At 43.0% G+C, this 14,048-nt stretch overlaps 1 protein-coding gene across 8 annotated transcripts in view; it reads right to left on the bottom strand.

Annotated features, from left to right (window-relative positions):
• LOC118372332 (sodium channel protein type 8 subunit alpha-like) overlaps positions 1–14,048 on the bottom strand; it is a 202,394-nt gene that overhangs the window by 16,023 nt on the left and 172,323 nt on the right. For 7 of the 8 annotated variants that reach the window (XM_052484813.1, XM_052484812.1, XM_052484811.1 and 4 more), the window contains 3 exons: positions 10,727–10,849; positions 3,393–3,677; positions 2,493–2,684 (listed from right to left, as the gene is read on the bottom strand). In XM_052484813.1, coding sequence (XP_052340773.1) covers positions 2,493–2,684; positions 3,393–3,677; positions 10,727–10,849 — 600 coding nt within the window. The remainder of the gene's footprint in view (positions 1–2,492; positions 2,685–3,392; positions 3,678–10,726; positions 10,850–14,048) is intronic. The other variant, XM_052484816.1, reaches the window with a different exon arrangement.

Below are 14,048 nucleotides of genomic sequence, written 5' to 3'. Positions count from 1 at the left end.
ATCCCTAACAACTGAGCCCAGCCCTAACCCCAACCCTAACCCCAATCCCAAACCTAACCCCAACCTCAACCCTAACCCCAACCCCAAACCCCATCCCTAACAAATGAGCCCAACCCCAACCCTAACCCCAACCCGATCCCTAACAAATGAGCCCAACCCTGCCTAACCCCAACCCATCCCTAACAAAAGCCCCCTAACCCCATCCCCATCCCTAACAAATGAGCCCAACCCTAACCCCAACCCCATCCCCAACAAATAAGCCCAACCCTAACCCAACCCTAACCCCAACCCCATCCCTAACAAATGAGCCCAACCCTAACTCCAACCCTAACCCCAACCCCATCCCTAACAAATGAGCCCAACCCTAACCCCAACCCCATGCCTAACAAATGAGCCCTGACCCCAACCCCCCTAACAATCCCAATCCCAACCCCAACCCCAACCTCAACCTCAACCCCATCCCTAACAAATGAGCCCATCCCTACCCCATCCCTAACAAATGAGCCCAGCCCTAACCCCAACCCCAACCCTAACCCCAATCCCCCCAACCCCCCTCAACCCCAACCCCATCCCTAACAAATGAGCCCAACCCTAACCCCAACCCTAACCCCAACGCCATCCCTAACAAATGAGCCCAGCCCTAACCCCAACCCCCCATCCCTAACAAATGAGCCCAACCCTAACCCCAACCCTAACCCCCTAACAAATGAGCCCAACCCTAACCCTAACTCCAACCCCAACCCCATCCCTAACAAATGAGCCCAACCCTAACCCCAACCCTAACCCCATGCCTAACAAATGAGCCCAGCCCTAACCCCAACCCCAACCCCATCCCTAACAATGAGCCCAGCCCTAACCCCAACCCTAACCCCAATCCCAAACCTAACCCCAACCTCCCTAACAAACCTGACCCCATCCCTAACAAATGAGCCCCCAACCCCCTCTAACCCCAACCCCATCCCTAACAAATGAGCCCAACCCTAACCCCAACCCCCCGCAACCCTGACCCGATCCCTAACAAATGAGCCCAACCCTAACCCCAACCCTAACCCCAACGCCTCCCTAACAAATGAGCCCAGCCCTAACCCCATCCCCATCCCTAACAAATGAGCCCAACCCTAACCCCAACCCTAACCCCAACCCCATCCCTAACAAATGAGCCCAACCCTAACCCTAACTCTAACCCCAACCCCATCCCTAACAAATGAGCCCAACCCTAACCCCAACCCTAACCCCAACTCCATGCCTAACAAATGAGCCCAGCCCTAACCCCAACCCCATCCCTAACAACCCCTAACCCCAACCCCAACCCTAACCCCAATCCCAAACCTAACCCCAACCTCAACCCTAACCCCAACCCCAACCTCAACCCCGACCCCATCCCTAACAAATGAGCCCAACCCTAACCCCAACTCTAACCCCAACCCCATCCCTAACAAATGAGCCCAACCCTAACCCCGACCCCAACCGCAACCCTGACCCGATCCCTAACAAATGAGCCCAACCCTAACCCCAACCCTAACCCCAACGCCATCCCTAACAAATGAGCCCAGCCCTAACCCCATCCCCATCCCTAACAAATGAGCCCAACCCTAACCCCAACCCTAACCCCAACCCCATCCCTAACAAATGAGCCCAACCCTAACTCCAACCCTAACCCCAACCCCATCCCTAACAAATGAGCCCAACCCTAACTCCAACCCTAACCCCATCCCTAACAAATGAGCCCTAACCCCAACCCCATCCCTAACAACTGAGCCCAGCCCTAACCCCAACCCCAACCCTAACCCCAATCCCAAACCCAACCCCATCCCTAACAACTGAGCCCAGCCCTAACCCCAACCCCAACCCTAACCCCAACCCCAACCTCAACCCCAACCCCATCCCTAACAACTGAGCCCAGCCCTAACCCCAACCCCAACCCCAACCTCAACCTCAACCCCAACCCCATCCCTAACAACTGAGCCCAGCCCTAACCCCAACCCCAACCCCAACCACAATCCCAAACCCAACCCCAACCCCAACCCCAACCCCATCCCTAACAACTGAGCCCAGCCCTAACCCCAAACCCAACCCCAACCCATAATACAATAGACCATTATTGTATGCTGCACTTCTATGTTCAGAGCAGTATTCAAACATTCAACTGTTTTACTTTCAAACAGGGTTGAGGTCATTTCCATTTCAATTTCAGTCAATAAGAAAGTATCTCCACATAAGAAAAGTCCACATTTTCCTAATTGACAAGCATTGAAGTGAATTGGAATTGGAATTTCAGTGTACTTCCTGACTGGAATTTAAATGGAATAGACCACAACCTTGCTTTCAAATGTCATTGAACGTAACACTTTATATACAGGAATAATGCTTTAAAACTTGTTATTGGCATGTATGAGCCTTGATGTTTTACAACAAGGCGTATAATATGCTATAGAATTTAGCAAAAAGAGACAGGGGAGGAGGAGGAGAGGAGGTAAGAAAATAGGTCTTATCTTTTTCTTCTGTTGGTTGAAGTTGTCAATGATGACACCGATGAAGAGGTTGAGGGTGAAGAAGGATCCAAAGATGATGAAGATGACGAAGTAGATATACATGTAGATGTTGTCTTCATAGATGGGCTGGTCCTCCACCCTTCTGGAGTCTATGGCTGCGTACATGATGTCCATCCAGCCTTTGAATGTTGCCTTTGGAGACAAAGTGATCCGATTAACTTAGAATATTCAAAATACCAAACATTTACATTTCAAACCTAAATCTGATGTGTCCTGGAGAAGGGCTTGTTCATGGAAAGAAATGTGCACGTGGAAAAATAGAAATGTGCATGTGGAAAAACAGAGGGAGAGTTTTTATATATATATATATATATATATATATATATATATATATATATATATATATATATATATATATATATATATATATATATATATATATAGAGAGAGAGGGAGTTATATATATATATATAGAGAGAGAGAGAAAGAGAGTTATATATATATATATAGAGAGAGAGTTATATATATATATATATATAGAGAGAGAGAGAAGAGAGAGAGAGATAGAGAGTTAGAGAGAGAGAGAGAGAGAGAGAGAGAGAGAGAGAGAGAAGAGAGAGAGAGGGAGAGAAAGAGTTAGAGAGAGACAGAGAGAGACAGAGAGAGAGAGAGAGAGAGTTAGAGAGTTAAAGAGAGAGAGCAAGAGAGAGAGAGAGAGAGAGAGAGAGGGAGAGAGAGAGAGAGAGAGGGAGAGAGAGAGAGAGAGAGAGAGAGAGAGAGAGAGAGAGAGAGAGAGAGAGAGAGGGAGAGAGAGAGAGAGAGAGAGAGAGAGAGAGAGAGAGAGAGAGAGAGAGAGAGAGAGAGAGAGAGAGAGAGAGAGGGAGAGAGAGAGAGGCTCACCACTTGAAGCAGAGCCAGGTATCCTGCGCCAACATTGTCAAAGTTGATCTTGACATTCTTCCACCTGACCTCAGTGAAGTTCTGTTCAATGAGGGCCAGGCACTGTGTCTTGTTGTTGACCTCTCTGGCCTCAAAGTACTCCTCTGCTGTCTGGTTGAAACAGTAGTAATACTTGCCCGCAAACAAGTTGACTCCCATGATACTGAAAATCAGCCAAAAGATGAGGCAAACCAGCAACACATTCATAATGGAGGGGATGGCTCCCACCAGGGCGTTGACTACAACCTAGACAGGGGAGACAGGAGGACAGGACAGTGTGACATACTCCATGATGATACCTATCAACCCCCCTCAGAGCAGATGCATACTGTCATGGCATCATAAAGGAGAAAGTGGCAGCAAAAACTCATTTGACATGTACTATGTTCCATTATCGAGTCATATTACAAATGGTGTTTTAACGTTATTATGATACATAACGTTGTATAAAGTATAGTACTATAGTACTGTTTAGAATTAGAATATCATTTTTAGTATGTTTGTGTATACTGTAGTACAGTACAGTATAGTACATCATTATTATAGTACAAGTATAATATAGTATAGTAACATGTAGTATAACAGTGAAAGAGTATTATCAGTTCTGTTATAATTAGAATTAATTGTATTTGATCTGATTGAGAACACGACTAGGACTACCCAAGGGGTCTGCGCATACAGACAGACAGACAGACAGACAGACAGACAGACAGACACCCCACTTTCCTTTTGAGATCATAGAACTGTCTTAAACTAATTGAACCACAACTGTTTTGCCATGCCAGTATGCATCCTCATCTTCTCCCAAACATTCACCACCCTCCCTCCCTCCCCTTGTCCCTTTTCCTAAAACACCTCCCACCCAGACGCACCCAGACGTGATGCAATGGAAAGCAGTTTTATCCATCCTAAATGGCTCCCCATTCTCTATAATGTATAGTGCATTACTTTGACCAGAGCCCTATAGACCCTGATAGAGCCCTGTGGGCCCTGGTAAAAAGCAGTGCACTTTCTGCTAGAAAGTAGTTCACTTTATAGGGAATAGGGTGCCATTTGTTTGAGACGCAACCCATAGACTGCTTCCCACATCCATAACACCCACGGCTAGCCCCCTTAACAGCTTCTATCTCTGGACCGACCGGCCCTTTCATACACTGATGTGCATTAAGCTCAGTGTCGTGGTGCATAGTGGGGTTGAACGCTAGCTCACTGTGGGGTTGAACGCTAGACCAGCAGCTGTCAGGCACGGCTGAGCTGAGCATGCATGTCGTCTGTTTTTAGCTGACAGACTTGGTTTGTGGAGCCATATTCCCTCCTTGTATACAGACAGGCAGATAGAGTGCAGACTGAGCTTCAGGAGCAGTGTTCTCTCAGCAATGTGCAGGACCCTGCATTGATTACTTAAAGCTACCGTCAGGGGAGCTGTTCAATGGGCATTTTAATTCTTGATATTTACCCATTGGTTCTTGGAAAAATATGACTTGCACAACTGGCTGTCTTTATCATAACCTAAAATGTAGGTACACTCTTCTCTTACAGTTAAACATGTTAGTGATGACATCATCGGTACTCTCCTCTCTACAGTATGTGTATTATTGGAAGCGTTAAGTACAGGCCTTTGACTGTTCCTCTTGAATGATTATGGAATATGGAGTTAGTGGCTGCTAATTGGCTGCTATGGCACTGGGGTTGGATAAACACCATATACACAAAGGGAACCTTCAGGTTGTTGGGTGCCAATTTCTTTCTGTGTGAGTAACCCAAAAACAGATTATAAAAATATCTTGCTGAATTGAACTGATTTAGAATACAAATAAGGCACATAGGCTATTCATTGTGCTTGGACCTCTAATAATACACGTAAGAATCTGTCATGAAAAATGCAGAAGCTGTAAAGAGAAAGCTACCTTTTGAGAGGAATGATCACAATGCGTAGAGTTAGCAGTATACCGCATCATGACAGTAATATCACACCTCCCACCTCTCACATACAGATGTAGGATCTTAATTCAAACTTTTTTTGTTGTTGCTGAGAATTGTTCTGCACGGCAGGAAATGCAAACTTGTAGTGAAGGTTTAAAAAGGCATCTAAAGATAGTAATTTTCAAATTAAAATGTCAGACTTGATATGTCTTAATGAAAAATGTATCAATCCTTACAAAAATAATTATATTAATTATAATCCACATTTCTTGTTACTGCAGGATTATTTTCCTTCTGTAGCAAACGGGCTTGAATTAAGTTCCTACATCTGTAGGAGAACACATCACTGCACACATGCTGAGAGAATGAACTACTTGCTGAGGCGGTAGAATTGGACTTGTTTCAAAGATTCAAAGTGTTCAAGGTAATATTAGCCATGCATTATATAATAAAATGGTTCATGCCTTATCAAAAATCAAAAACCTTATCAAAACAATGAGGGAAAATGGCTTTCAAAAGCTCATAATGTGCATTGGCAATTTGAGTACATGCGTGTTGTTACATGGCATTGTGGTGCAATTTCAAGAACCGTTCAAATCGATAAACAAACCGATAGAGAAATGTTTTGGATAGAGAGATAACTGGCCAAAAGGTTTCTTGTCTATATATTATACTGTATATCTATCAGACAAGTGGATTTGACACTTGGGTATCTTTGGACACAATATTTAAGAACAGTCAAGAATGGATTGTGTAGAGTTAGAACTCAGACATCTGTTCTAAGAACTCAGACCTCTGTTCTAAGGTTCTAAGAACTCAGACATCTGTTCTAAGAACTCAGACCTCTGTTCTAAGGTTCTAAGAACTCAGACATCTGTTCTAAGAACTCAGACATCTGTTCTAAGAACTAAGACCTCTGTTCTAAGGTTCTAAGAACTCAGACCTCTCTTCTAAGGTTCTAAGAACTCAGACATCTGTTATATGGTTCTGAGGTCTCTGTGTGATTGGTCTGTAATTCAGGATCTGTTTCCTGCTAATGTGTCTGCTGCAAGTCTGACATGATGCAGCTAGAAGGTCTTTTATAAATACATTTTAAGTTAATAATACAACAAATATTTTGTGACTAAACATTAAAATGCAACCAAAGACTAGAGTGCAAGCTCATTAGAAAATCTGTAGTAAGACAAGTGTGAGGATGACTTGGCGACTGTGTCATTCTTGTACATTGCATTGCTCAAAAGTAACAATGAGGCTACAAAGCAGCATAGTAACAGATAAAGCATTTAACAAGTGACTACAGGCATTCAGGTATGTAGGAACAGCCCATTGCATCATTGCATGTTAAGCATAGCAATATATTCAAATGAAAGCTGTGTTATGCTGCTCTCTCAGAGCTGTTGACTTGCATTGGCCTCCTCCAATCACAACCTTCCATGACCACAGCCAGGAAGATCAAGTCAGCAAGAGTTCTCAACATTCTAACTCTCCAGAATCTCTTTCATTATTATGGTTGTCAGTGTCATCTCTCCATTCTCGTAATTCCCTATCCATTTATTTACCACTTTGATTTGTCAATCTTTCTTTTAGGTAAAGAAAAACAAATAGGCAAATCAATTGATGAACATAAAGTAGACAACATTGTATTGAATTGGTGAGTAAGTACAGACAGGATCTAATTACATTGTGTTTGCTTTTTCACTGCTACAAGTATTAGACTACTGGGCCACCGTCACCTCCTACCACACTCCCATTGATTGAGATCATTAATAGAGGTAACACAATGTTTAACTACAACGTTCCTTTAAGAATGTACCATGATTTTTTCCGCCAAAATATTATATTGGAATTTTGACCAGTCTAGCCGCCATAGAAACAGAATCCTTCTAATTCTACGCTAGTCTCATCTCTGAGCAAAGTGGACAAACCAGACTGCCATGTCAACGTTTGGTGATGTGGACTCATTCATAAGTATAGTAGTAAACAACCATAAAGCCTATCTAGGGCCAAAAGGTTTTGTGATGTCATCAGCTCGTATTTGCAACGTCATTGTCATATTTTAGCAAGTGGATATTTGTATGGATGGGCACTTCAGTATGAATGGAAATGTCAGTCAAATTGATGATTAGCTAGCTAACCTCTCCTGTAGCGTATTAACAGTGGTGCATGGCACACGTCTAGTCTACCACACCTGGTCTGTCATTTTTGGGACATTATGAAGAGGAAGAGGAGACATGCTCTGCGACTGTCTAGGGGTTAAGAAAGACTATTGTTGTCCTAATTGGTTAATATAATATCGGCCCTGCTGCCCACCCAACCCAACTCACTCCTCTATTAAAAGAAAATATAAGATTTAAGATACAATATAAGGGAGCGATCTGGTGTGCTAAACAATGTTGCCTCCCAGATTCACTTCCTGTGGGAATGGAAGGCAACAGGAAGCAGGAAGTAGGAAATAAAAGCTAGATTGAAGATGACAAAGGTTAAGACAATGGGATTCAAATATCCCATAACTCTTTGCAACTATTGTCCCAAATCTGTGATGAAGTTGTCTTAACCTGTATATTTTCGACCTAGCAGGAGTGGAAGGCAATAGGAAGCAGGAAGTAGGAAGTTCTATAAAACCTGCAGTATGGTTGCTATGCAACGTGTCGTGTTATGACATGGCGACAGTAATGCCTTGTGAGATGGCAGCCTATCAGCATATTTCCTAAGCTTCTGACTTAGGGTTAGGAAGAAGACAAACAAGCTAAGATACTGAATCTGGTCCGCATTTACTTAAGACGTATCTGGCCCGCGGACTGGCAGTTTCAGGTGTCTGGTCTACGTTGAACTAACTGACATGACTTAACCGATCTCTGCGATTCAGCCCTTAAAGATCTCAGTCATTTAACACAAAGTGATGATCACAAAGACACAGGCAGAAGCTTAGCAAATATTCCACACCCACAACAATGTGAGCGTGGAGTGTATGTGTGGTTCCTTTCTCAGTCCAAGACAAGCAGGACACAAAGAGGAGCAGACAGACAGACCTGCTGCAGGCCCAGCAGATGTACTGGGTCAGGATGGAGTGAGCAGTGGAAGGGTAGGAGGAGAGGCAGGGTGGGGTGGAGGTTGGTGGTGGAGGACTAAACTGAGGTGGAGAGGGTAGTAAGTTCAAACCAGTCTAAGGATGGGGAGATGGAAAAGGACTACATGTGATAAAGAGATAGAGGAGGATGACAACAACCATGTGGGGTGCAGGTAGTGGTAGGGGAATTGAGAATCAAAGCAGCAGAGATTGAGAATCAGGCCAAATGAACAGCGAATTGTTTATTCAAATGCTTTATCAATCAACCAATCAAATTTTATTTATATAGCCCTTCGTACATCAGCTGATATCTCAAAGTGCTGTACAGAAACCCAGCCTAAAACGCCAAACAGCAAGCAATGCAGGTGTAGAAGCACGGTGGCTAGGAAAAACTCCCTAGAAAGGCCAAAACCTAGGAAGAAACCTAGAGAGGAACCAGGCTATGAAATGGTATGTAGTTTGGCTTGGTTTACATGGAGCTTTAACTAATAATAATTTCACCTTATCTCTCGAGCCAATCATTAACCCCCCCGCCCAAAGAAAATGTGTTTTTATGTGATGAGACAGCTTTGTTTTTATGTGATGAGGCAGCTTTGTTTTTATGTGATGAGGCAGCTTTGTTTTTATGTGATGAGGCAGCTTTGTTTTAATGTGATGAGGCAGCTTTGTTTTTATGTGATGAGGCAGCTTTGTTTTAATGTGATGAGGCTGCTTTGTTTTTATGTGATGAGGCTGCTTTGTTTTTATGTGATGAGGCTGCTTTGTTTTTATGTGATGAGGCTGCTTTGTTTTTATGTGATGAGGCTGCTTTGTTTTTATGTGATGAGACAGCTATGTTTTTATGTGATGAGCCAGCTTTGTTTTTATGTGATGATGCAGCTTTGTTTTTATGTGATGAGGCTGCTTCGTTTTTATGTGATGAGGCTGATTTGTTTTTATGTGATGAGGCAGCTTTGTTTTTATGTGATGAGGCTGCTTTGTTTTTATGTGATGAGGCTGCTTCGTTTTTATGTGATGAGGAACTTTGTTTTCATGTGATGAGGAACTTTGTTTTTATGTGATGAGGCTGCTTTGTTTTTATGTGATGAGGCAGCTTTGTTTTTATGTGATGAGGCTGCTTTGTTTTTATGTGATGTGGCTGCTTTGTTTTTATGTGATGAGGCTGCTTCGTTTTTATGTGATGAGGCTGCTTTGTTTTTATGTGATGAGGCAGCTTTGTTTTTATGTGATGAGACAGCTATGTTTTTATGTGACGAGACAGCTATGTTTTTATGTGACGAGGAACTTTGTTTTTATGTGATGAGACAGCTATGTTTTTATGTGATGAGGAACTTTGTTTTTATGCGATGAGGCAACTATGTTTTTGTGTGATGAGGAACTTTGTATTTATGCGATGAGGCAGCTTTGTTTTTATGTGATGAGGCAGCTTTGTTTTTATGTGATGTGGCTGCTTTGTTTTTATGTGATGAGGCTGCTTCGTTTTTATGTGATGAGGCTGCTTTGTTTTTATGTGATGAGGCAGCTTTGTTTTTATGTGATGAGACAGCTATGTTTTTATGTGATGAGACAGCTATGTTTTTATGTGACGAGGAACTTTGTTTTTATGTGATGAGACAGCTATGTTTTTATGTGATGAGGAACTTTGTTTTTATGCGATGAGGCAGCTTTGTTTTTATGTGATGAGGCAGCTTTGTTTTTATGTGATGAGGCAGCTTTGTTTTTATGTGATGAGGCAGCTTTGTTTTTATGTGATGAGGCAGCTTTGTTTTTATGTGATGAGGCAGCTTTGTTTTTATGTGATGAGGCAGCTTTGTTTTTATGTGATGAGGCAGCTTTGTTTTTATGTGATGAGGCAGCTTTGTGACATATTCCTCTAGTTCCACTCTCTATTTTATTTTTATTCCTGTAGATAGTGGAAATTCAGAAAATATCAATTAGTATTTAGATGTATTTTTTAAAGATTGAATCAAACCTAGGGAAATAGTTTCTAATGGTATTACTGTATCACTTTGTAGCATTAATATGCAACATTACTTCACACTCCCAGCTGCATCACAACGTGTATATATAAATAGTATGTGAAGTATGGTAAAATATTTGTGTGCATGGAAAGGTGACTTCTTGTCTTGGCTCGTTTCCTAAAGTTTATATTTTAAAAAATCCCCCAATAAATTAATTTTGGAATGTTTTTGTCATAAAAAAAAATGGTTTGGTTACTTTTTAAAATAATATTTCACTTTCTAGCATGCTTTAATACTGTTGAATGGGCATGCGTAAGGATTAGCTACTAAGCTTTGGATCTTACCCTCATCCCTTCAAAACGTGACAAGGCTCTGAGGGGTCTCAAGGCCCTTAGTGTCCTGAGTGATTTAATAGGACCTAGATCCGAGTAGCCCAGTGCATTAGCTACCAGACTGATTATAGACACCTACACACAAACAGAGAAGCAAAAGAGGTTCCAAACTGTTAGAAGTAGTGAGACATTTCTCTAAAGGTAGAAGAGACTCAGACGAGAGCCCTTGGAGCAATAGGACTGGCATTGGGTGGAGAGTTGCTTGACATACACACATAAATCTATATGCATGTATATACATGTATAATATTGCATTTATATATGTATACACATTGAGAGAGAAGGTCAATGTTTAGTATAGGTTTTATGTGCGTAGTGTTTTAGTAGCAGTAAAAGGTAGACTGTGGGAGGAGGGGTTTGTTTCTGTTATTTTAGCGCAGACGGGAGAAATGTGACAAATTCCTTTGTACCTGCAAAGAAACTTGTGGTTGAGAGAGAACAAGAGAAAAAGAGAGGAGAGAGAGAGAGAGAGAGGCATAAGACAAAGGGGGAAATAGGCAGAAAAGTGTTGCCACAGCACACGACTGATTCAATACAAATACACAGACCGGCGAAGGGGACCAGGGAGCAGGAGGAGGAGGAGGAGCAGGAGGAGGAGGAGGAGCAGGAGAAGGAGGGAAGGAGAGAGGTTACAACCTGTAAAAGTTCATATTAAATACCCAACAGACTTGTAGAACCTTACCCTGGCCCCTCTAACATTGTCTCTCCATGTCTGTCACTCTTGGCTGAGGCATAATTTCCAATATAATCTAAGACAGACAAACTAATGGAACGCAAGAGAAAGAATACAGGTAAATATGTACATGTAGGTCATTTTGTTTTGACAACAATCATCTTATCATTATCACACAGCATTAGAATAAAATAGGAGAGTCACATACAGTCATATACAGAGAACCACACACTGACAGTAGTAAAGGGTTGAGAAAGGGGGGGTTAGAGGGAGATCGGACTCAGTAGTTATTTGGCACTGGATGGTACTGGAAGGACCACTGGAGAGACACTGAGTACAGTAGAAATACACACAGGATCAGTTAACAGCACACAGCCTCAAAGAAACAGTGCTTCTCCCCCAATCTCAAACACAATGGCCCGATCCCAAATCAACCCCTAAACTATGCCCTATGCACTTGTGAAGAACTGAGAGGACTTGACAGGGGTAATTGATACTGTTTAATGCTTCGTCTTGCTTCCCACTCTCACGCACAGTACAGCAGCTGCCGGCAACTAGGCACCACCGTCTACATAGCGGGCGGAGGGTAACCTAGCGGCTAAGAGCGTTGGGCCAGTAACTCAAAAGGTTTCAATCCCTGAGCTGACGAGGTGAAACATCTGTCGATGTGCCTTTGAGCAAGGCACTTAACCTGAATTTCTCCTGTAAGTCGCTCTGAATAAGAGCTTCTGCTAAATGACTCACATGTACATCCTAACAATGTTACATACTCATTGGACCATAGCTCTCAGATAGTCCCTGTTTTATCCATGGAAATGGAATAGGAACCCTGCAACTGAGTTTAAGCATCAGTTTAAGAGGCTAGGGGCATGTGGTAAGGGGGCTATTACAGAGTGGGAAAGTATTGGAGACTTCAATCAACCAAGCAGCAAGGATTTAAAATGTTCTTTAACCTTTTACTGCAGTGGGCTAAATCAGCGTCACACAGAGTGTTTCTTGGTGGTCTTAAACAAATCTACTTTGAAACAAAAGTATACACCTCACACACATGGTTATGGGCTTAAAAAATTGAAAACACCTGTACCATGTCAGATATAGTGTAGAAATGTATTACTTTTTCAGTTTGCGTTCCAATAGTAGACTTTATATACATCACAGAAGACTGAATTATAACAAAACTGTTTGACATATCACCAGATGTTCTGAAAAAAAAAAAAAAAGTTTAGTAATTATGAAAATCTGAAAACTATTAACAACATTTCACCCATGAGGCCACTAGGGGGCGATATGGCCATTTGACTATCTATATAAGGCCCCACAGTTCTCAGTGCATGTCACAGCAATGCCAAAAGGCCAAAAGGCACTTAAAGACTCTCAGACCATGAGAAACAAGATTATCTGGTCGGATGAAACCAAGATTGAACTCTTGGCCTGAATGCCAAGCGTCCCATCTGTAGGAAACACGGTGAAGCATGGTGGTGGCAGCATCATGCTGTGGGGATGTTTTTCAGTGGCAGGGACTGGGAGACCAGTCAGGATCAAGGGAAAGATGAACAGGGCAAAGTACAGAGAGATCCTTGATGAAAGCCTGCTCCATAGCGCTCAGGACCTCAGACTGGGGTGAAGGTTCACCTTCCAACTGTCACATGGAATTACGCTGGAGACACGAAGCAGGTACGGGGAGTCAAACATTTAACATAGAACGGACATGGAACAAGTAATACAGCGTCAGCAAACGAGTAATACAGACAAAAAACAATGAATGCAGCAGCAGGGAACAGAGCTGGGGAACTGAAAATATAGGGGAGGTAATAAACATGTGGTGAATGAGTCCAGGTGAGTCCAATATTGTTGATGCGCGTGACGAGGGAAGGCAGGTGTGCATGATAGATGGCAGGACTGCGTGATGCAGGGCGGCCTGGCGCCCTCAAGCGCCAGGGGAGGGAAGAGCAGAAGCCGACGTGACACCAACAGGACAATGACCCTAAGCACACAGCCAAGACAACGCAGAAGTGTCTCTGAATGTCCTTGAGAGGCCCAGCCAAAGCCTGGACTTGAACCCGATCTAATATTTCTGGAGAGACTATCTGTGCAGCGACGCTCCCCATCCAACCTGACAGAGCTTGAGGGGATCGGCAGAGAAGAATGGGAGAAACTCCACAAATACAGGTGTGTGAAATTTGAAGTGTCGTATGAGCTATTGTGTGTAGATTGACGAGGGGGACACACAATTTAATCCATTTTAGAATAAGGCCGTAACGTAACAAAATGTGAGAAAAGTCAAGGGGTCTGAATAGTTTCCGAAGGCACTGTACACTACTTGCCAGCATTGCAAATGGCACCCTATAGGGTCCATTTGGGATGCAAAGCTACACTACAGGTGCTGATGTAAGCTAAAACACACAACCAGAGAGAGCGAGAGAGACAGGGAGAGAAAGAGAGAGAGAGAGAGAGAGAGAGAGAGAGAGAGAGAGAGAGAGAGAGAGAGAGAGAGAGAGAGAGAGAGAGAGAGAGAGATAGGGGCCTATACAGTAGTCTCAGGCACAATTGGGGGTGAAGAACCATGAGTCTGTCAAGCAGGGCCTACAGTGACGAGAGGAG

Source organism: Oncorhynchus keta, chromosome 28 (assembly GCF_023373465.1).
Source record: "Oncorhynchus keta strain PuntledgeMale-10-30-2019 chromosome 28, Oket_V2, whole genome shotgun sequence".
In the NCBI taxonomy this organism is placed as follows: Eukaryota; Metazoa; Chordata; class Actinopteri; order Salmoniformes; family Salmonidae; genus Oncorhynchus; species Oncorhynchus keta.
Note: the sequence above shows the minus strand (reverse complement) of the source record. Positions and strands in the feature narration are given on the sequence as shown.